General features: G+C 37.2%; 1 protein-coding gene across 7 annotated transcripts in view; it reads left to right on the top strand.

Annotated features, from left to right (window-relative positions):
- Positions 1–23,478, top strand: part of WAC (WW domain containing adaptor with coiled-coil) — a 59,862-nt gene that overhangs the window by 19,855 nt on the left and 16,529 nt on the right. For 4 of the 7 annotated variants that reach the window (XM_030504897.1, XM_030504887.1, XM_030504880.1 and 1 more), the window contains 7 exons: positions 5,792–5,898; positions 6,408–6,523; positions 7,054–7,166; positions 8,630–8,938; positions 18,776–19,021; positions 21,007–21,129; positions 22,152–22,300. In XM_030504897.1, coding sequence (XP_030360757.1) covers positions 5,792–5,898; positions 6,408–6,523; positions 7,054–7,166; positions 8,630–8,938; positions 18,776–19,021; positions 21,007–21,129; positions 22,152–22,300 — 1,163 coding nt within the window. Of the gene's footprint in view, positions 1–523; positions 749–937; positions 943–4,297; positions 4,304–5,791; positions 5,899–6,407; positions 6,524–7,053; positions 7,167–8,629; positions 8,939–18,775; positions 19,022–21,006; positions 21,130–22,151; positions 22,301–23,478 lie in introns of those variants that run through there. The other 3 variants (XM_030504922.1, XM_030504905.1, XM_030504932.1) reach the window with 3 other exon arrangements.

The following is a 23,478-nucleotide window of genomic DNA, read 5'->3' as shown; positions in this document are numbered from 1 at the left end:
CCACGCAGCTGCTCGCTCACTCCTCCTGTTCTCCCCCCTTCCCCCCCCCCCGGAGGGATGGGGAGGAGAATCAAAAGAATGTAACTCCCATGGGTTGAGATGAGAGCAGTCCAGTAACTAAGGTATAATACAAAACCACTACTGCTACCACCAGTAACAACGATAAGGGAAATAACAAGGGGAGAGGATACAGTTGCTCACCACCCGCTGACCGATACCCAGCCTGACCTGAGCAGCGATCTGGGCCTTCGGGTAACTCCCCCCAGTTTATATACTGGGCATGATGTGCTGTGGTATGGAATACCCCTTTGGCCAGTTTGGGTCAGGTGTCCTGTCTCTGCTTCCGCCTGGCTTGCCGAGCCCCTCCTCCCTGGCACAGCATGGGACTGAAAAGTCCTTAGTCGGAGTAAACATTACTTAGCAACAACTAAAAACATTGGTGTGTTATCAGCATTATTCTCAGACTAAAGTCAAAACCACAGCACTGCTCCAGCTACTAAGAAGGAGAAAAATGACTGCTACTGCTGAACCCAGGACACTCTATTAACAAATAATTAGTGTCTCTCTGTTGGGCAGTATTTGTTCTTTTGAGGAAGTTCAGGTTCTTCTAGTACTGTCTGGTTTAATGAATTTATTGCGTTTTAGCTAAGAGGTGGAATGTGGAGCCATAGAACAGTGTGTATGGAGTTGAAACAAGTGGAATGAACTTCCTTGTTTTTCATATACATGGTTTCTGGGCACAGAAAACGTGACTCTCCTAGAGCTCTTCCTAAATCTCTGATCTTTCGGGAGGGAGTGAAGGGGGGGCTGGCTTGAAGTACCAGCTACAGCACTCGTTACTGCTAGGGAGCATTTTTCATGCTTCTTGCCCAGCTGGTAAGCATTTGTGAACTTTCCTTTATATTATCTGCGCTGACACTTTTTATTATGGACTAAGGGAGAGTGAGGATATTAATAAGGTGTATGACTGAAAAGGAAACATAAATGTTCTATGTTGGACTGTCTGAAGTTGACTATTGTATGGTATAACCCTATACTACTGCAACTACTATAATTTTACTGTTTGTGTGTAGCTTGAATCTTGGGTGTAAGTGGAAGTGTATGAATTTGTTTACTGTCTAACTTCTCAAGTGTATATTTGAAGAGGATGAAAAATAGCTTTTTCTTGTTGTTTATTGTTTGCTAATCTGGATTGTAGATTAACTTTTGTAGATTTATCTGGATTTAGAGTTATCTTTTGAAGATAACTCTAACGCGTCTCAGTGTTCTGATTTGTGCATTTCAGTTTGAAATTTTGTTTATAATACTGTATAATGTTATGCGCCAAAAAGAGTTTTATTTAGGCTAAGACGCTTGGATGCCAGAGGATGGTGTGGAATGCACAGTGATGTATTTGACCCCTCTAATCAAGTAGCAAGAAAATGTAGTTTAGCTGGTTACAAATGGATGCTGTAGTTGCTAGTGTAGGTGTATAGGTTTTGGAAAGGAAAGAGTTTCAGCTTGTTCTTGAAAGACAGCAGGGGAGAAAGAGAAATAAGTTGCTTTGCTAGGGCAATCTGATCCTTAGCTAAAACAGAATTTCAACTTTTCTTAATTTCACAGAGTTGAAGTGTTAATGGAGACATTAATTAAATGTGATGATTACTAAAGAAAGTTGACTGTGTTGAAAAAGGAATGTTCTTCTTTCACCCAATGTTATATCTTGTTTTCCAAGACCAGCATAGTGTTGAACCCTTGTTGCAGTTCAGACTGTCTTGGATTCAGCACTTTGAATCTGGAAACTACTTATAAAAACATTGAAATGAGTCTTGGTGTGGCAGAGTCTCAAATCTGTGGTAGGCATAAAGTCACAGCCTCTTTTTGAATTGGTTCCCAGATCCATGCTTCTTGTGCTTTCTGATGGTTTTCATGCATTAGTGAGGAAGATGTTATTTTCATTTGAAAGACTTGAAGATAGTAATGATAATTTAACCTTGATTCCAATCTGTCCTATGACCTTTTCCTCAATAGAGATAGTGTTAGTGAAGGCTTGCTTACGTGGTTGTACCACTACATTTTTATAGAATCGTAGCATTGATGCCCTTCTTGGCCATCTTCCAGTTAGAAGTAGCTCTGTACAGATTCAGCTGCTTCCAAAATAATGATTAAGCTGAGGAAATTCATGCACAGTGATGGTTCAGTAAACATTTCCATGGGGAGTTCTGTAACTGAGTTGGAGGATTTATAACACAATGTGAATTTCCCCATGGTGCATCAGAGATGTGTATTTGCAATTGCTAAGTCTTAAGGTATGCTAATAAGCATTTTAAAAACAAGTCTTTTTGTCCTTCTTTCTTGAAGAAAGTGGGACTAGTAAGGAATGTCTAACTGTAAGAGCAAAAGGTGAGGAGTGCCTCAAGGGACAGTAGTATACTGTCTACCTTATCAGGCCTTTTTCTGAGATATGGACTAATCTTAGCGATCCTGTTCTTACGATCTGCTTTCCCAGACATGCAGCTGGGAGACACAGAGCTGACTGCAAGTCACACCCACCTTAAAATGGCTCAGGGTAAGGTATTGCTGATGGTGAAAGCTAGCCTACAAGTAAGAGGAACTCTCCCCTTCTTTTAGAATAGACCTCTGCTTGCGGATTGCTCACTGCATACCTTTTTAACTTCGTGGCCTTTTAAAGATCTCTAGCAACTTCCTCTGGCAGCATGAGCTGGCAGTGCTTGCTTGGCAGGGTTGTCAGAATGCCTAGGTGACTGCTGTGCAAGTATGTACCACCTTGTACTGAAGGTTTTAGTATGTGGTTAATTTGGTGATATGGTTTTGATGTTTGCATGTGATCTTTAAGCCCTTAACTTGTATGAAGTGGCTAAAAATCTTGTTCTCCAGAGGATCATCTTCTTCAGTCTTGGAAGCTTCCCAACAGCAAACATGAGCTTGGCAACCCTTTTGCATGCTCATTCCCTTGGAGTTTGGATGCTTATCCAAACATAAAGTGGTGTTATACATAAAATGGAGGTGTGGGGGTGAACCTGCAGCTGTAATTACTCTGTGCAATTGACCTAGGCACCACTGGGTATGTATTTCTGGTTGGCCCTTGTGAAAGCCCACATGGTTTATCCTGGCAACCCAAGGCAGTTGGTATTGCTGGAGCAGCTGTGAGCAGTTTTTATGCAGCTGAGGCGAGCGCAGGTAGGGCAGGATCCCTGACTGCACCATGAATGTGCAGCCTGGGAGTTCTGCTAAGGAGGACTGCAGATCCTTGTGGAGAGGCCCAGGGCTCCTTATGAAGAAACTGCTGCATAAGTAGGCGTTTCTACTACTGAGGCCAGCTGTAGGTGGGTGCGACTGCTGCAGCCACTCTGTACTCACTCCTCTGAGCTGCTTTGTGACTCAGCACTGAGGCTGGGAACCAGCATGGCAGGGAACAGTGTGAAATGGTGGGGGGGTGCTGCTGAGCTGTTAGACTGTGGGGGGGCTAAAGTCTGCTCAGTGAGGGGTTTGCTCATGGTATGCATAGAATTTGCTTTAAAGGATTTTGTTGACTTAATACATGTGTTGTTGGCTATTATTCATGTTTGTAAAATGCGTGGCGGATTTATTGTGATGGTGTATTTAGACCACTATGGTATTTAAAAAACCCCAACTGTGTCTTGAGTACTCTGAACAAAGTGTAGTGTTACTGCATCTGTGGTATGGGATTGCAGTAAATTAACTACATTGGTGTTGTGAAGTTTTGAAGTGACTAATATCAAACTGTTCAAGCCATCTGGTAGATTTTCATCTTGTTTTTTCCTTTAAAAAGGGACATGATTTTACCTTACAGAATGAGAAATGAACTAATATGCGTGCATTAAGCATAAATACATGAAAAAATTTTAATGATCTCAGTAGAATTTGGGAGGGTGTAGTAAATAAACAACCAAGACTCGTGTGCCTGATTGAGGAGTACAGTCTTGTAGTTGTATTATACTTCTTGCATACATTATGGGAAATTAAGTGTGTCTGTTTTTATAAATGTATATCATAGTCTAAATTCTGGAATTTACCAACATACATAACATGTAAAGTCACATCATTTTGTTGTTATTTATTTGCATCACAAGCATGTGATGTTGTGAGTATTGCTTTTGACAAGCTTAAGGTACTCCTGTGGTAAGTCATTTCACCTGGCTCTGAGCATGCAGGGTACTTTTGGTGTAGGCCTAATTGTCTTGCAGGCTGTATTTGAGGACAAGACTTTTTCCTTCTCCCATCCTCCCCAGATCTTTAAAGAGAATGGCGTATGGTTTTACCCACAGTAGTGTAGGAAAAGGTTCACGGCTACCAATGGTTCAGGTTGCAGTAATTCACATGTGTGCGAATCAGCCTCTAACCTTTGTAGGTTACTAAACAGATTAGTCATGGTGTATCTCTTTGCTCTTGTGATGGACTGTTTTTCTAAATTGCAGGGTTAGAGGTAGGGTGGAAGAAGTTTGAGCTAGTAGTTTTGTCAACACTTGTCTAGTTGGAAGGCTCAGAAGATAGTATTCGCGTTCTCTCTCTCCCATCTGCACCATGCTATATCATTTAGTCATCATCTTCTGCATATGTGGTTCTCAGAAGACATAAAAAAATACATATATTTTTGAAATGGCTCCATTCATTCCCACCTATGTGTCCACTATCATCAAAGATCCTGTTCTTCATTGTAGTTGCCCATAAGATACAGTCTGTGCCATTTGCAAAGCACTTTGACTTCCTATTTAGATCGCTATATGGTATGTGAAGCTAATGGTATCTAATGTACTATCCCATGGTGTTCAGAAACTCCTCAATAGGAGGGATAGTATTGTGTTTGGAATATCTAGGTTTTTCCATGATGCGCAAGAAAATGATTTTTCTTAGCTTGGTGTGATTTATGCGAACATTTAAAACTTAGAAAGAGGAAATCATATGAAAAATAATGAAAGAGTTTTTACTTAGAAATTTTTGAGGAATGAAAGGCCTTAAAAGCAGGAAATTTAAAGTGAGGTTGTGAAGGGTCTAATGGATTGCCTTGCTTAATTGTAATTAGAACTGTTAAGGCGTAACTGGTGATGAGTTTAGGCGTAAATGTAGATGTAATAGGTGTTCAGAATTCTTGCTTCTCATTTCCCAGTTGTTCTTTTTTTTTCAAGGATTGTCATGGCGGAGGAGGAGAACTGGGTTACCTTGAGAAGCAGTTTTAAGGGAGGCCAGAAGCAGGTGGTGGCCTGGGAAATGCTGCTTCTGCTATTCAGGTGTTGATATCTATATTGCAGAGACTGAGGTGCAGGAAAATTAATCTACATGCACAAATAGAAATAGTTACCTAGAACCAGTTACAAGTAGTGTCAAAAGGGTTTGGAAAACAGCATTGCTCCAGTGAATGTAGAACCTGATTTTGTGTATCTGTGTAGGCTGTTGACAAACCTATTTAAACTTTCTGACTGAGGAGAAAATCTTCATTTCTGAATTGATACTGTAGGATTTCTCCAACCATCGGCAAATAAAAAGGCTACTTGTTGGCTTGTAGCAGAATGAGGTTTGAGAGTAAGACTAGCAAAGGAACATACTGCATTATTATAACTAGAAAGGCAAAGTGAGCTTTATGCTGTGTGAAAAAGGAAATATGCATATGGTATCCTGAAATACTTCTGCATCTGAACTATGCTGTGGTCCATGTTGTGGGCAACTTGCCTTTTCCACTCTTCTCTTCTTTCCCCTTCTATCTCCTTAGAATGCAGTGGTGGTTTTATTTGAAAACATACATGGTGAAGAGTCTCTTTCTTTTTTCCTTCAGGGACCAGTTACTCTCCACAAGAAAATTCACATAACCACAGTGCTCTTCATAGTTCAAATTCACATTCTTCTAATCCCAGCAATAATCCAGGCAAAACTTCTGATGCAGTGAGTATTTGTGATTGGTATTCATGTCGCACCGTTCATACATGCTGTATTTCCATGATTTTCTCTAAAACAGGCAGCATGTACATTACCTGCTTTGTTGAGTTTTCCAGGATCAGTCTTTATTTTAAACACTCTGTAAACGCAAGCTGCAGTTGTTATATGTTGTAAAACTATTCTAATTTATAATCATTAGAGATTTGAGGTACCTGTCTTTAATTTTAGAACACTAGTTTGTTTAAATGAAGTAGATACAGACGGAAATATTTTCCATGAACTTTGCTAGTAAATCTAGAGAAGACAGTATGATTTTGCAGAATGCAGCAGGAATGGTAGTGGTCACATCTTTAACCTATCAAAATGAAATAGGCATTTAGAGATGTTATAAATGGAAAGCAGTGATATGAGTGTATGTGAGCATGCCATGTAGTTTTTAAAATAGTGAAAGCTTTTAAATTTCTATATTAAAACTTTCAAGTAGTCTTTTGTCCAACACTGTTTGTATTTTAAAGGCTTACGATTCTGCGGATGATTGGTCTGAACACATCAGCTCTTCAGGCAAAAAATACTACTATAACTGCCGAACAGAAGTTTCACAATGGGAAAAACCAAAAGAGTGGCTGGAAAGGTATATGCGTGTGTCTGTTTTTGTTGTATAAATAACAAATACTCTTAAGATTATTTAAGAGCAGTTGAGCTTATCTAATAGATGACTACTATAAAAGATTTTGGTCCAAGTCTGTTCCTAACCTTACCAGAACCTCTGGCACCTCTTTTTACCCCTTGATGATCCAGGGTGGGAGGGGGTAGTATGGTTGGTTTAGTTTTTTGGTGAGGTGGGTGGTTGCTTGTTTGGGGCGTTGTTTGGTGGGTTGGTTGTTTTTGGGGGGTGGGGGGGTGGGTTTGCTTGTGTGTGTGTGGTTTTTTGTTATTGTTACTGGGTTTGGGGTTTTTTGTTTGGTTTTGTTTTTCTTAATGTTAGTGAGCTGAACCGGTATATTGGGGCTTCAACAAGCACTGGTGAAGGAAGCAGTGGCTGGAGTTTGCCTACACCCATCTGTAGCAGCAAGCTCTTAAGATAGTTTAATACATCTCATGTAATTTCACCTGTACAAATTGTTACAAGTTCTTTCTTAACTTGTGTTTTCTTTTCTCCAGAGAGCAGAGACAAAAAGAAGCAAGCAAAATGTCAGTTAACAGTTTTCCAAAAGATAGGGATTACAGAAGAGAGGTGATGCAGGCGACAGCTGCCAGTGGGTTTGCCAGTGGAAGTATGTGGGTTTTTTTACAGTAATATATTCTTGCCTTGTTTTCATTACTGTTTTCCAAACTTAAAAAAAACAAAAAACAAACTTAGCTGTTTTTCTCACCTTTTTATATAAAAAGGCCAAAGCGGGTAGCACAGACAGCTCTTGCAAATGTTCTTAAAATAACTTCGAGCTTTTAGTAGTACGAAAACACTTGCTTAATGCTTTTCATGGTGGTCCTCCTTTTTGCAGCTTTTACTGCCTAATTTGGTTATCTTTATAGGTAGCTAGTGAAACAACTTGCACAGTTTATGTATAGTTGGACTGTCATGATCACTGAGACCTGTCAATGTCATATTCTGAACTGAAAAATAGAGATGCAGAAGTCTTTTCCAAAACCTTCATTTCACATCTGAAAATAATAAACTAATTTAATGGACTATGATACCAAGGTGTTCAGAGTACATTATTGAAAGCATATATTTACCATGCCAGTACTCTTAACAAAACCTTGCCTGAACTATGAATTTCTGTTATTGGATTTTTATTATTTTTTCTCATACCTAGCTTTAATCTTTGTCAGGTTTGTTTTTTTTCAGGGAAATATTTGTACTGTGAGATTCTGTATGCTGCTGTAGTTTGGGTGAATTTGTAGCATAGTTCTCAGGATGTTCACAAAGAAGCCAAAGTATTAATACTCCCCTCCCCACATCCCTCACCTTTGCTTGGAACTTGACAAGGAAGAGACTTAAAAAGGGCTGTCTTTCTGTGTATGCTGAAACATACTGCATATGCTAAACATACTTCATGCTACAATAAAGCGGATATGCATATTGCAGTAACTGCTTGTTTTGTGACAGGTGAAAATCTAGGATCAATAAAAAGAATCAGTCTGTGTTTGCTTGGTATGTTCCCTGTGTAGCATATTTTAAAGTCTGTGATTGTATGACAAATGCAGATGAGTCATTTAATATGTAGTCTTCTTGAATTAATTCAACTGAAAGGGAATTCTTTGTAGTAGTACTCAAGTGACTTGAAGTTGGAATTCTTTGAAGGCTAGAATTTGAAACTTAAATTATACTCAGTGTTTAGGATTTTCAATGAAAAAAAGAAAAATGGCACGAATTATCTCTTCACGCTAAATGTAAGAGGGAAATAATAGATTTTTATTTAGGTTTTTTAGGAGACTTCAAAAATTAACTTGACTGTAAGAGTGTTTATAAAGCAGCCTTTCATCAAAACACAGTGTTTAACCGGAACTCTAAATCAAGCAAGGGTCAGAGAAAATGCATTTTGTGAGTGAGTAGAATTCAATTTTGCCTTTTTTGATGCTGATCTACTTGAGACTTTCTTTAATCATAAGCGGTTCAGTCAGCTCTAGTCATTGATGTACAGCAGTATTAATAAAAGTCACTGCAGTCTTAGACAAGTTTCTAATTTAATCTCTTTTTCTTTCTGCAACGTTACTTGGGGAATCCTGACAAAAGTGGAAGACAAGCATTCCAGCGACGCCAGTAGTATGCTCCCACAGAATATTTTATCTCAAACAAGCAGGCACAATGACAGAGACTACAGACTGCCAAGAGCAGAGACTCACAGTAGTTCTACTCCAGTACAGCATCCCATCAAACCCGTGGTTCATCCAACTGCTACCCCAAGCACTGTTCCTCCTAGTCCATTTTCTCTACAATCTGATCACCAGCCAAAGAAATCCTTTGATGCTAATGGAGCATCTACTTTATCAAAACTGCCTACATCCACATCTTCCATCCCTGCACAGAAAACAGAGAGAAAAGGTATGTATAATGAAATTCCTTCTGTTATTTAAGATGATGCATTGCATTTGCATTGCTTGTTCAAAGTACGTTAGTTCCAGAATTCAAAGATTTTTTTCCCTGTTGATTGTGTGTGCTTAGAACCGATTACTGTTTTGATGTGTTTATTTCCCCGTAAGCCACATTTGCTATATCTTACACATATTCAAATTGACACTGCAATATTTGCTTTTTACTGGCTTATTCTGCAAATTATAATTTCAAATGATAATTCTAAGATGTATTTTAGTAGGAAATTTTCATTTTTGTCCTCCCTCAAGTTGTTTTGAACCTTTGACATTATTTGAGTTCTTAACATAGATGTAGTTGCACCATGTGAAAGTCATTTCATATGACCATTATGTTTTATGAACTGTTTGGAATGTCAGGGTCATCAAACTTTTCAATAAACACAAGTGCAGTTCTTCCAGAAAGCAACACGGTTTTTCACATGTTTGTAACAGCTGCTCTTTTGTTTTGATCTATATCTTGTAATATACTGGATCTTCAGTTCTAAAGCTGCTGGAAGTTTGTGTTTCTGCATAATATGTACCAGGAACATTTAGTCATCAAGCAAAGATCAGGACTATACGTGCATTGTTTGTGACCCTTCAGAAACCTATATTTTAGTTGGATTTACTTCATTTTTAGGGAAGAAGAGCTCAAGACAATTGTCAAAATGGAGATGTGTGTTATTAGTGATAGTATGATACTTTAGTACAGCCGAGTTCTTGGAGTTAAGAGAATTCTATTTTGGAGGGTTTGGGAGGGGGGGAAGTAATTCTTGATAAGCTTGTCTGGATTTCACTTAAAATACTGTATAATTAGTATGTCACTGAATTACTTTTTTTTTTTGTTCACCTCTTGAGGTTTGCAAGTCTGTCTAGTTACAGAAGAGTACTGCAGTGCTAAAAAAAACGCCAAAAATACTCTGGTCTGACATTGGTCTTATACTCTGTGTTTGTATCTCTGCTTTCCGGTTTTCTTTATTAAAGAAGTTCAGCTTTTACACAGAGATAAGTGTACATAGCCATCTAAAATATTCAAACAATATTATACATTGAGAAATACTACAATGTAAGAAAATTGTGCAAGTAAAGAAATTTTACATGTTTTTCATGAGATTTTGTGCATATTTTACATCGCCTTGTACCTGAATGTTGACTATAAACTACAGAGAAACAGAGGATTTTCAGCAAGCCTTTTTCTATTCAACACAGTAAAGCAAGAAGTATTAGTTGATGCATGGTTCTTGTACTGAATACCATAGTCACTTGCTTCTGTTTGGCTTCTACGTTTTGATTGCAGTTTGATGCGTTTTTAAAGACGACAGTGCAAAACATGCATGTCAGATGTTCTCTCCTTTATTTATCCTCTCTATTTTCATTGCTATCTTTAAAATATACTCAAAGAAAACTGGTATTATTACTCAACTCTGTCATGTGCTTGATTCCTGTTTGGTGTGTGATCAGACTTCAAACTGGATATTCTTTCCTTGCTTTACAACATACCTTTGCTAGTTGCTTCCACTTCAGTTGAGCAAACTGAATCTTACTGCAACTGAAGGAATTTTCCATTGTGACAACCGCTGCAAATGTTGGTAGGGAGTTGTAGTATTTCTTACATATGACATTCATTTGAGAACATATGGTTGGGTATGAATACATATTTTCACACCCTGTGTGAAAATGATCACACAGGGTGGTCTTGACACTATAAATTTTACTTTAGAATCCATGTTACCATGGATGGTTCCATATTAAATAATCACTTAATTTTTGTATTCCTGCATAGGAATGGGTTAAATAGATAGATTCTCTGTTAATACACCTCATTGATGTGTTTCATGCCACTTCATTGTGAGCAAATGTGGTACTGAGCTTCAGACAGGGTGGATTACAGACAGCTAGTAAGTCATTGAAGACTTAGAATAGGTGAATGTTAGGCTTGAAATACTCCAGAAAATGTGAGTTTTCACTTGAATTTAATACTCTTCTTACAGAACCAGAAAAATCAGGTGCAGCTTATATCATAAGAGATCATTCAAAGAGTATATTCAGTTATGTTGCCTTTCTTTCTTTGTGAACGCTGGACTTTCTTTCTTATTCTTTTTTTTTTTTTGTCTTTTTTTTTTCTTTTTTTGTTAAATTTGTAAAGAAATTTGACCAGTAAAATTTCTGTAGCATTTTACATATCTAAATTCAAAAGAGGGGGGAAAGCAGTGCTGTACAATGGGCTGGTTTTTGGATTGTGTGCTTCTGTTACTCATTTTCCAGAGGTGACTGTGAACCTGTAGTACCATAGGTACACAGTTTTTAAAGTATTTGTTTGCAGCTGTAATACAAAATGGAAAAAAAAAAAAAAATTGACCCAAGACATTTGGTTCAAACAATCTTCTAAAAGAATCTTTGTAGAATTGGAAAATAGTTTGAGAGGTTTATTGTTACAGTAGTAGAGCAAACAGCCTTTGGTTGTTTTTCTGTTCACTAGCTGTGCCATCCCTCTCTCTTTATGAAAAGAGGTAAAGCTGTGGTTTTTGCTTATAAAAATAGTTTGGTGCAAATGACTGATCGATACGTGCAGTAGTCCTTCCCTAAATGAGTTCTTGCTTTTTGTCAATGTATTACTGGCAGCCTTATGCCAGCATGTATGTATCACTGTTTTAATAGTTCTGTTCTTAGTGTGTATTTTTTAATGCAGTAATAGTTATGAACAACAAAACAACAAAAAACCCACAAAAAACAACAACAGATTTTTCAGCTCAGTCTCTTTTGCTGCAGGGGTATGTTGTAGTCCCACAAGGAGATTGAATAAAATCCCTGGCTGAACTATAGCTCAGCTGTTAGCAGTAGTCCTCTGCCCTCAATGGCTGGCAGTAGTGGAGAGTTCCTGGGGGACTATTTGACCTCTACCCTTTGGTTTGAATGTTCCAGTCAGAATCTGCTGCTTCTGTTTGTGCTCACTGTGAGTGCTTTATGCAGGTAAAGTGTGGGGTTGCTTTTCCTACTTTTTGGCTGCTTTATCTGGAGGGCACATCACATTTTCCTATTTCTAATTCAGTTACTGAACGAAATGTTGTATTGTCCTATCTAACAGTGTGTCTGTCTGTAGGATACTTCTCACACATTTCCTCTGAAGTCCCATCAGGCAGCACTTCTTTTTCTAGTACAGCAGTACTCTAAAGCAAGCTGGCCAGTGCAGTGCTGAGTGGGTTGTGACCCCGATGCTGACACACTAAAGCAGTTGGTCAGTGACAGCTGAGCTTCTCCCTCACCCGTTTCTCACCCCTGTGGTTTTCTTACTTGTAACACTTGCTAGTCTTTAGCAGTCAGTTATTAACATTGCTCCTTGTATCATTGCATCTTCTTTGGCAGAGTTTTGCAGTTTTAAGTATATTACTCAATTCATACAGTGGTTAGAAAAACCAACGCTAGTAAACTGTTAGAGGTTTCTTCCAGCACTTCGTACTTATTTGCTCAGCATTGCTGTTACATTTATTTTGGCAGCAGAAAAAATACAAAAATTTAGTTTAAGACTGGAGTAATCCAAATGAGAAAAATATGGATTGTTTTTTTCTTTATTATAGGTAACTTGAGCATATTTGAGAATCCAGTTACTGTTGTTGCCATCGTTTCATTTGGCCAAATATGTTTGCAAAATGCACTGCTTTTAAATATTTATCTGTTTTAGTTTGGCTTAAGGTCCGTAGTAGGTCAGAACAGAACTATGTAATAAACGTAAATCTGATTGTCACTGCTCAGAGAATTTAGTTGGTGAACTGTGCACTTAAGATATTTAGGCACAAATTGGTGCGTTATGATTCTTAATCATCAGCAGTAAATCAGGCAGTTCAGTTAGCTGTTGTAGGTAGTAATTTAATCAGCATAGCTTGCAGAGGTGAAATTTATGGGGCAATAAGGCATTGAATTTCTGAAAATTTTGTAATGCAGTTTTCCTCCCATGGAGAGCACCCAGTGAGAGCACACGTGCATGACTTGCTAGCAGAGCAAAGGTACAGCTCAAGCTCACAATACGAGTGATTGAGTAATATCACAGTGTTGATTCTGAAGGACTTAGAATGCGTCGGTTTTGGTTTAGATGGCATAAAAAAATCCATCAGTAGTAATAGCTGTTGGAATACTCAAAGGGTCACACTGATAATTTAGGATAATCCAGTCAACAGTAATGGGTGATTTCCATGTCATTATTTCAACAAAGATTTTTCTTTTTTAAATCAACTGTCCATATATATGGAAAAATAAGAGCAGGCTGTATATAGCAGCATTTTGAAGCTACTCATTGCAGAGGGAGTACTAGTATTTTAGTTGTCAGAAGAACTGTGAAGGAAGTTAGTGCACAAAAAGTGCATTTCCTCTTTTTATCTTCCCCTTTCCCTGCCTTCTCTGTCACACTAACATGTCCGAATAACTCGGCACACCATGGATGAGAAGGGAGTAGTAGGAACAGGTACTGAAAGAACTTCAGCAGATAGAACAGGGTGACTGAGGCACAAGAGGTGCGGGAGTGTTGGTGTCAAGAGCTCTTTGTTGAAATAGAGAAGCTCTACAATCAAAAGCCTTGGTTTTTCACCCGCCTGCATTAAACCTAGTCTTAATAACTTCATTTTAACTGTAACATTCTAGGCTGAGAATTGCTTTTCAGAATGACATTCGTTAGTGGACCAGCTGTTCGCTTAGGAGCAAAAGTTCTTGTCATAAGGTGCAGAGATTGGTGATGGCAAGATTCAGCAGCACTTTAATATACTGCCTCAAACTCAGAGAAGCTAAGCGTTTGCTGCCTTCTATCTAGGTTGTAATTGAAGAACATTGTGGCACAACTGCAGAAAATGATCTGTGGTATTTTTTCTGAAGGGATTACTTGGCCTTGTAATTAAAAAATCCACACTGCTAGGAAATACCGAGTGTAACATTTCCATTCTGACTTAACATAATGTTTCTGGGGCAAGCACTAGCCTCCAGTTTATTTCAGTTCAGATACCTCTTTGCAAAACCTGCAACAAAGACACATCTTTGTCGTAAAGGTTCTGATCATAGAATGCTGACTGTTCACTCGGACTTCTCTCTCTTTTGTCTGAAAGATGTGATTGCAGGTCATACTCCAGCAGAACGGGTAATGAATAGAAAGCCCTTTCCTAATCATTGTGGTCTTCAAAAATTATTTTCATTATAAAAAGTTTTTTCTTGCTCCATTTTAATGTAAAACCAATTAATAGTTATAGATCTTAGAATGGTTAGGGTTGGAAAGGACCTTAAGATCATCTAGTTCCAACCCCCCTCATTAAGTTAATCTCCACGTTTAGTTTTTTTGTTTGCCATCTGATTACTTTTTGGATGGCTTTATTTCTTGCTCATTTTTTTCCATATGATTAAATTTGACAGTCCAGAAACTTGCTTATTTCTATATTGTAACTTTATATGTAGCTTGTTTACATGCTTGTCAGAAAGCGTACAGTATTTTCTTACTGCTGCAACAGTGAATGGAATTTTTTTTAGACGTTTTCTTAAAAGCTCCAGAAGTTGAAACTTTAATGTGCTGAGCTTATCATGTAAAAATGGGTGCAAAGTCATTTTCAAAATCATGATCAAAATCATAACAAAAAATAGATTAAAAATAGTTTAAAAAATAATAAATTTTTAATTTTTTTGGAGGAAGAGCTAGAACATAAATTCTAATTATCAAAGTTTCCAGCAGTTCAGAATATCGCAGTGGGCTGTTATGCTTTTGATTTTAATATTATTTTTAAAAATTATTACAAAAGCTTTCCATGGGACTTTCATGATAGTAACTGAAATTTTATGTGAGGTTGAAGAGTCATTTGCATAGCATTTGTATAGAAACTGGTGTTGGCAGTGAGGAGGCTGCAGAGTTGCCCTGTAATTTGCATTTTCTTTTTGTAAGATTCCAGTCGTAGGTTCAAAAATCACTCTGGTTGGTGTACTAATGGTTCAGATTAGGTTTATGAATGACTGCTGTATAATCCAAAGCCTTATTTTGCAATAATACTGTAGCTAGCTCGTTAATGAACATGACTTTGTGTTGACAAAGGCGTAGAGATCAGTGTATCAGAGTTGTAAAACTAAAGGACTTAGATTTGTAGAGATATGTAACTTTTCTCAGTATGCTGTGTTCATTTTGACTGTGTTTCATGATGGTTGAGGCTTCAAAGGCGTTTAAGAATTACAGGACTGTATAATTCTAAGCTTTTTAAAATCCTAGTAAACGTTTTAGAAACTAGGAAATAGCATTTAAATTTTGAAAAGTGAATTTAATTGTGTGGCAAAACATACAATGAACAGTCTCTCAAAGCAGATCAGAAAAAAGGAATTAGGGAAGAGGAGGGAATTAGAAGTTTCTATTTCTATTTGTGGAAGAAGCAGGGGAAATGCTTACATCCCAGTGAGTGATAACTGAGGATTTTTGAGAGACAAACATTTCATCCTGAGGAGTTTTGACTAGTGTTAACTTTAAAGATGGAACTTGCAAGTTTTGTGTAGCATCATAAATTAAACCAGTTTTAAAGATTTGTAATTATACAAAAAAATGGATGTGTAAATATTTAGAAGCTTTGTTTTGTAGGCAGTGTTTCTTGGATTTATTTCTATGAAATCAAATGTCAGGTCTGGGAGCCATGGAGTAAGATAGGGTGCTCTAAATTAAGGTAGTGAAAGTTGTAATTATATAGAACTAATCTGTAGTCAGTATTTTTTTAGCAAGTTTGTTTTCATCACAAAGGAGTTTCCCATGTAGAGAAGAAAATACCCACTCGGGCTACTTAATACAAACAAGAAATACTCTTTATTTCCACAAATATTTTTACATTCTTTTTTTTTTTTTCCTGTCAGGAACAGGTTTATACCCTTTATTTCACTATGAATAATTCAAATTAATTTGTGAAGTGCAGTGGTGCTCTTGAGCATTCATTGTACTCTATATCCTCTATGATGTTAAATAAGAATTGAAATATGATGTGCATGCAGATAGTCATGATGGTAGTAGAAAGTCATGATCATAGAGATGTATTCAACATTTGGACTGTTGGTTTTGTAATGTTAACCATCTTAAAAGATCGGAATGTTAGCATTAAACACTGTCCTTTTTTCACATAATTTTCTCTAGACATTTAATCTGGGTGATCATACAAAAAATATCTTTCACAAATATATTTTAACACATACTTAAAATACTTGCAATAACACAGCTACAGAGTAGTGTCTCCATATTGTCTAAAAAAAAACTGGACTGTGTTTTGTTGATGTCATTCAGTTTGTATTTTTATAGCAGGGAAACTTACCCAAGCTAAAGTAGTTTCACAGACCTCTTGGAATTCACTGGTTTTGTATGACATGTTTTGAGTCCTTTTCTTCAAGAAATGAGTGAAAACCCAGAACTGAACTGGTCTCAAGGTTTCTCTTCACTGCATTGTTAGCTTGAGTTTGTCTTTGATTAAGTTAATTTTCTGTTCAAAACTTCAGCATGAGTGAAAAATACTTCCAGTGGTTTGTTATGGTGGTGTGGTTTGAAGCTCAGGTGTTGCTTATGTGAATTAATAATACAGTAGTAAGTTGCTTCTTTACTTAAAATAACTCAGTCTAACTGCGAAGACAGTCCTAACTAAGTATGTTTTAAGCTGGCCATTGCTTAGGTTTTGGTTTGGTTTTGGTTTGTTTGGGGTTTTTTTCCTGTTTTCTTTGTTTTGAAATTAGGGGACTTTGCTTTTGTTTGGGGTTTTTTTGTAAAATTCTGAAAACTGTAGGCTAGGAGACTCGTATACTTAAGTACTAACATGCTCCATTGTGCCCAGTTCCTTTGCTTTTGTATGCCAGTGTGCCTTGTCCTTATTTGGACTATGACAGGTCCAAGTTTAAACTTATCATGTTTGATATGATAAGATTCTTCTTTGCTTCATGTGTCTTGAGTTGCAGTTCTCTTAAGTTTGCTTTGAACACCATAGTATGTAATATTCTATAACAAAGACTGCTACTAATGACTTACTCTTTTAAGGGGGGGCTAATACCTAATCAACTGTCCTGGTCACATGTTACTGAAAAACATTTCTTGTCCCTTTGTAAGTTCTTCTTATGAAAGCTTCTGGCCAAACAACCAGGTTGCTTTATAGATTGTCCCAAGGAGCTTGTAACTAGATAAAGCTGCCTTTTAGAAATTTGCCTGATACGTCAAAATATATTTGTGTGTTCTGACTGACGCATTCTTGCAAGCTGTTAAATTTGGATTCTTCATGTTTTTCTTTGATTTAAATTTCTCAGCTACTTAACTAGAAAAGGCTTTTTTTTTCTCAGTATTTGTGACCTGTTATGAACTATTACTACTGTAACTGCATGAAAGCTGAAGTCTCCTTTCTTTTCACTGAGATTTCCAATCTCATTTGATTTACATATTGATACTTCCTTGAGTAATTTATTTTATTTTTATTTTTTTAGGGTTCTTCTCCAAATTAGTCTCAAAAACTGCAATTGAGGCTGTCAGAAAACAAAAGCTTTTAGAAATTTTGTAGCATTTTATTCTTACATAGTGAAACAGAACAAGAACTTTTCAGTTTTCTTCTTTACTAAAAGTTCTCCTCTTTTTACCTTGTCACCACTCAAAGGCGTGAAATATGCCTTTAGAGTAGAAAGACTTTCCCAGCCAGTTATTTTAGCTTTTATTTGGATTTTTGCATCCAGGATAAGATCTTGGATCCATATCCATCTTTCCACTCTTCATCCAAGCTGGTTGGTGCTGTAGAGCCATTAGTCTTCACCGAATTCAGGGCAGAGGCCTCTGATGGGTTTAATGGGGATGAGAGAAGGGCAAACTAAAATTGAAATACAGTGGTCCAGGCTTCTTGAAGGAAGTATGTTTGAAGTGACTGATGGTACTCCTTATTGTAAGTGGAAATACTTTCAGTGCAGGAATTTCTCACAGTACTGGAATGGAGGAGCAACTTTTATGTTAACTGGAAGTAAAATTTAAAATTAATTAACTCATTAATTAGAACAAATTGCCATACAGTATAATTGAATTTAAGTGCTAAACATTTCTTTAGATAATAAGTGTTGATATTTAGTGATATTTTTATCCTTTAATGAATAAAGGGTATAAGTCTTGCTGCTTCAGGAGAAACTGACAGGTTTGAAATTACTTGTGGGCAGATACATTTTTAGACATTTTCCCACTCTGCTGTGAGGATGTTAACAGCTCTTGGTTTATGTTTCTAGTACAGCTCATAATCCTATCTGTGAATCCTGAGCAATGTGGCTGGATTGTGTGATAGACTGGGTCTTTATTTTGTAGCTTCTTCTAGTCTGGTCTGTGAATAAATGAAGCATGGCTTATACCCTCCCCTCAAATTTGACACACTAGCCCATCTGTAAAACTCATGGACTATAAGTTTTTTTGTTCGTATTGTGTTTTCCAAAGAAAGATCAGAACAGTGAGGAAAAACATGAAATATGAGTATATGCACAGTGAAAGAAGGAAATTACTAAAGAATTTTTGTCCCACGTTTGTTAAAATTTAGGGGTGGCGGAAATCCCATTTCTTATACTCGCAGCTTTCAGTCCAGTATCTTGAAGTGGAAAATTGTGTGTGTGTTCCTAATAAATGTTAGGTTCAATAGCATAAATTACACTAGATGCAGAATATCTTCAATTTTTGTTATATTAATGTTGGGCTTGGTTTTTTTTCCTTATAACAATAGTTAAGCACTTGATCTTCTGAATTTAATACGAATATTATACTAGCAAGAAGTTGTCAGCTTATATTTGGGAAAATGAAAATTATTGTCTGTCTTCTGTTCAGAGTCTGCATCTGTGGACAAGTCTGTATCCCATTCTTGCACAACTCCTTCTACATCTTCTGCTTCTGGACTGAATCCAACTTCTGCGCCTGCTTCATCTGCTCCTACAGTTCCTGTCTCACCTGTCCCGCAATCACCAATTCCTCCGTTACTTCAGGACCCAAATCTCCTTCGACAGCTGCTGCCTGCTCTGCAAGCCACCTTGCAGCTTAATAATTCTAGTGTAGATATATCCAAAATCAATGAAGGTAAGGATTCTTTAAAGTCGATGTCGTCCCTTACTTGCACACATGAGTATATTACTGGATACTAAACTGTAGTAAATGCAAGCCTTACTTTCAATAAAAAGTGAATAAATGAATCCCTAGATAAAGTGGGGATTGTCACTAGTTTTTGTTCTGTTAAACCTTTTTAAATGAGCCAAGTAACATTTAAGGGTGTTAAGCTATAAATGCTGATGTATGGGAGCAGTCTAATTGAGACTGGTGACTTAATTGCTGTATCAGCATTCATCTGTTGCACAAAATTTAGTTAGAGCTTTTTGTTCTTTTGTTCCGTGCAGTGTTCTTTGTCTCCTGTAGTTTGTGCTGCTATTCTAATAATACATGTTTGCTGAAATTTCTAGGGGTTGTTAAATCTTGTTGCCTATCAACTTTTTTCTTTAGTACGTTAGCCTCTCTGAATAAAGGTAGCACATCAGTAAGTTTGCTAGCAAGTTAAATTTTGTGCATGTAATTGGTGTATCCCTCAGATTTTTGTCACTTTGGCCTAGTTTTTACAAGAAAGTTTATAAGTAGCTACAGTGCCTTTCACTGCAAGAACAGGGAGAGTTGATGCATTTGATGCATTTGGAATGCAGTTTTATCTAATGCAGTGTGTGGATGTGGCAGGTTACTGATGAAGAAACTGGTGTGGTATTTCTGTTTGCTTCTTGGAACTTGTGTACTCACTGATCACAGATTTAAATAGGAAGCAAAACATTTACATGTAGTACCTAGAGTTAATTAACTTCTTAAAAGTGTAAACCATGGAAGTCAAAATAGTAAAATCTTACTATTATGTATGTTACAATTACTTACAAGGAAAAACCGCTATTTGACTTTCTTTTAATCAGCAAGTATGATGGCTTCATTCAGTACTAGTAGGTGAGTAGGTTATTGTTTCTTCCTGTGCAAGGCAGACCTTTTAAAACTGTAGTGCATTAGGTTGGACTAAAAAAGTAGGAGTATCATTGCCATATCTGAACAGCAGCTGCATCTCTCTCGGAGTAAGAGCATTTAGTAATGTTCTGATGGCATGAGGGCTTGGCCGGCAGGTCCACATGGGCAGAGTGACTTTACCTTGCACAGCAGAACTGCCCTTGCTGTGCACGTGATGCAGAGTTACTCTGTGTTTGTGCCTGGTGAGTCAGTTTTTTCAGACTTGTGCTTGGGTGGTGTGTGTTCAGGAAGTATCCCACAGAGCCTGTATCTTCTTTTTGAGAAGGTCAGTTCAGAAGCTGGGTCTCGTCAGCTCATACTGCAGGATGCTCCTCCTGTGTAGTGCAGTTTTAAAACAGTTGGTTGAAAATTACTAATTTTTTCGTGGGGGAAAAGAGGGAGAATAGGGGTAGAACAAGATGGACAGATGACGACAGGGGATGGGACAGCTAAACCCAGAACAAATAAGTTTGAGTTTGGGTAGGGTTTTTTGGGTTTGTTTCTCTTTTTTAAGAAAAAACTCTTAGTGTCTGAATTTTGAACTTGAAAGATCTCTTCTTTTTCCTTGAACGGGAAGTCTTCTCCCCTGTTATTCCCCTCCCCATCCCTTTTAGTGAGTTAATGTGATACTGCTTTTTTGCCTTTTTTTACTTTATTTATTATTGTAGTTTAAAATAAAAAACTCCACACATTCTGCTTACTACAATAACAAATTGCACAAATGTTCTTTTCATGTTTACAAAACTTATTACTGACCCATAAGGTCAAGCTGAACAGTTAAAGTTCTTTTCTAAAATAATTTTTTTAGTGTATGTCTCAAAGATAAAACTACTAAATAAAGGACTTGGTTAGACATGCCAAGCATTCATGGGTTGAATTCAAGTAATTGAAAAATAGTTCAGGTGGCTCTTTGGTCTCTTGTGGATACTAGAACAAAATCAGAAAGAAAATGAGGTATAATGTGTATTTAGGCAGTTTGAACAGTTTAAAGTGGTGATGTAGAATTGTCAGTAAAACAGAATGTTTGTTTTCAGTTCTAACAGCGGCTGTGACACAAGCCTCTCTGCAGTCTATACTCCATAAAATTCTTACTGCTGGACCATCTGCTTTCAATATCACTTCCCTTATTTCTCAAGCTGCACAACTGTCTACGCAAGGTATTCAGTCTTCTTTTCACTTACATATAATTGTTACATTGCATTTTGTAAAGGCCGATACAACTGAAACTTGGAGAAGCTGTCCCTTGTTATTTGTGGCCACTTGGTGTGGAAGATGGCAAATGACTTCTTTTTCCAAAGCTAGGATAAGAAATTGTTACTTGGGGAGCAGGAAGCTGACATGCAACGAAGTAAATGTGCTTTTCTGTCTCGCCTTTTGGGATTTTCTTTTCTTGTTACCTAACTATGCAAGTAATGTGAAACATGCGCGAGACCCTCTCAACTTATTTTGGGCCTTAGTTAGTTGTTATTTAATGTCCAATTTGAACCACAACTTTTTCTTGGTTCAACACCCTTCTTGTAATACTACACAACTGTGACTCTTGGGGGAGTCCTTAAATTTGTAAAAGAAAGTTTATTCTGTCTGGTGGGGAGTTTTGTGCAGTCTTCTGTAAATAGTATTTTACAGCTTCCGTGCAAGATATTCCTTCAGGTGTCTTCAATAAATTCTAATTTGTAACATCATAAAGCTAGAAACTTAAACCAAAACAACAAATGCAGTCATGTTATTGAGTAGGTAAGCAGTATTATGCTCATGCTGATTTTTAACCTGTAATTAAAACACGGGTAGGGGATTGTTGGTGCCTAGAATGAGTGAGTAGGTTTCTAGGTAAACTATTCATGCATTCTCTTGATTAAATTGGGTTGAGCACTCTAAAATAGGAATCACAAATGAAACTAATTTAGGCTTTTCCTCTGTAAAAAGCATTGCATAATAGCTTCTTCTCTTTTTCCTTCCCCTCAAGTTTTATAAGTGGATGGTTTGGGGAAAATACAATTCCTAAGTTAGGATTGTTGGTGAACATTTGATTGTTCCAGTTGTTCACCCCCCAACAGTCCCTAGGTGAATATGTTTGTGTTTTATCTAGTGCAGCATACTCCAAAGCACCAAAAGCAAATCTAATTCACATTTAAGATAGTACATGGTCTATTAAAAAAAATCTTTCTTTTTTTCCTTACAGCTCAGCCATCTAATCAGTCCCCAATGTCTTTAACATCTGATGCCTCATCGCCAAGATCATACGTATCTCCAAGAATAAGCACGCCTCAGACTAACACCGTTCCGCTTAAACCTTTGATGACTACGCCACCGGTATCATCGCAGCAGAAGGTAAGCTCCTTTTGGTTTATGTCTTATTGTAGTAAGAAACCATTATAAGTAAGTATTGCTGCTATATATCCATGTGCTGGCAGTTATATATAGGATGATATAATATGCGTGTTATCTTTCCCAATATAACCAGAAACAACTGGAAGCAACTACTTGGCTGTATTTTTGCCATACAGCTCTAGCATGCAATTCTAGTATGCTCTTCTGTTCTTAAAAATATTGTGCTTGCTTCAGATGCTGTCTGGAGATACTACCAAGAGATCAGTATTTTAACATATTTAAATGAAAACAAAAACTTACTCCAAAGGCAGCAGCTGATGCAGTTCACTAGACTTTAGCCAGCTAAAGATTTTTAGAATGTGAGAGAAATTCTTGAAGAAGTTGACTTGATGTAGTCTCAAATTTGTTTTGGAAATGTTCTAGGTGTTTACAAGGTCAGTAACATTATGTCCCTTTCCCTTCCTGCCCCCTCACCTCCATTCATTCAGAATTAATTAATGGCATCAGTGACAAGGAAACATTAATTGAAATTAACAAATAAATTATTTGTTAATTTGTTAAAAAAACTCATAAGTTTCTTCCTCAGGATGAAGTAGAAAACATAAAGTAGAAAAAGTAGAAAACATTAAGTTGTCTTTTTTACTGTTTTGTGTGTGTATGTTCAGGGCGATCCCTCTAGCAGGTCACTCTTTAGAGGAAGACTGTCTTTTGTAGAATCTGAGCTCAGTATTCCATATCCTACAAATGGTGAAATTGAGTAATAAATGTTGAAGCTGAGACAGATTATTTATTTTGTCTGTCCAGCAGATCAGAGGCTCTGTTTTGCTGTGTACAGATGGGGAAAGTAGATGTAATTAGAGGCACTCAAGATAAACTTCCCCTTACGGGTTTTCTTTTTAGTTGTTTGAAGACTTGTGATTCATATTATAGAGTAAGGGTGGTAAGAGATTCTGGGTTCAAGGACCTGTTAGGAGGGGATTTTGTTACTAAAGAGGACTGAAGGCAGAGCTATGGATTTGCACCCTCTGGTGGAAAGTAACCTTTCATGTTCAAGATAGTTTCGTAGTGATGAGTAGAGCTGCAGGGCATAAAATTCCTATGCCTTTTAGATAAGAAACAAAAATTTAGCAGTTACAATGTTTTTCTGGCTGTGAAAAATAGAAGTCCGTTGGGGAGGA

This window comes from Strigops habroptila, chromosome 1, assembly GCF_004027225.2.
Source record: "Strigops habroptila isolate Jane chromosome 1, bStrHab1.2.pri, whole genome shotgun sequence".
Lineage (NCBI taxonomy): Eukaryota > Metazoa > Chordata > Aves > Psittaciformes > Psittacidae > Strigops > Strigops habroptila.
This window is presented reverse-complemented; position numbering and strand designations above follow the sequence as displayed.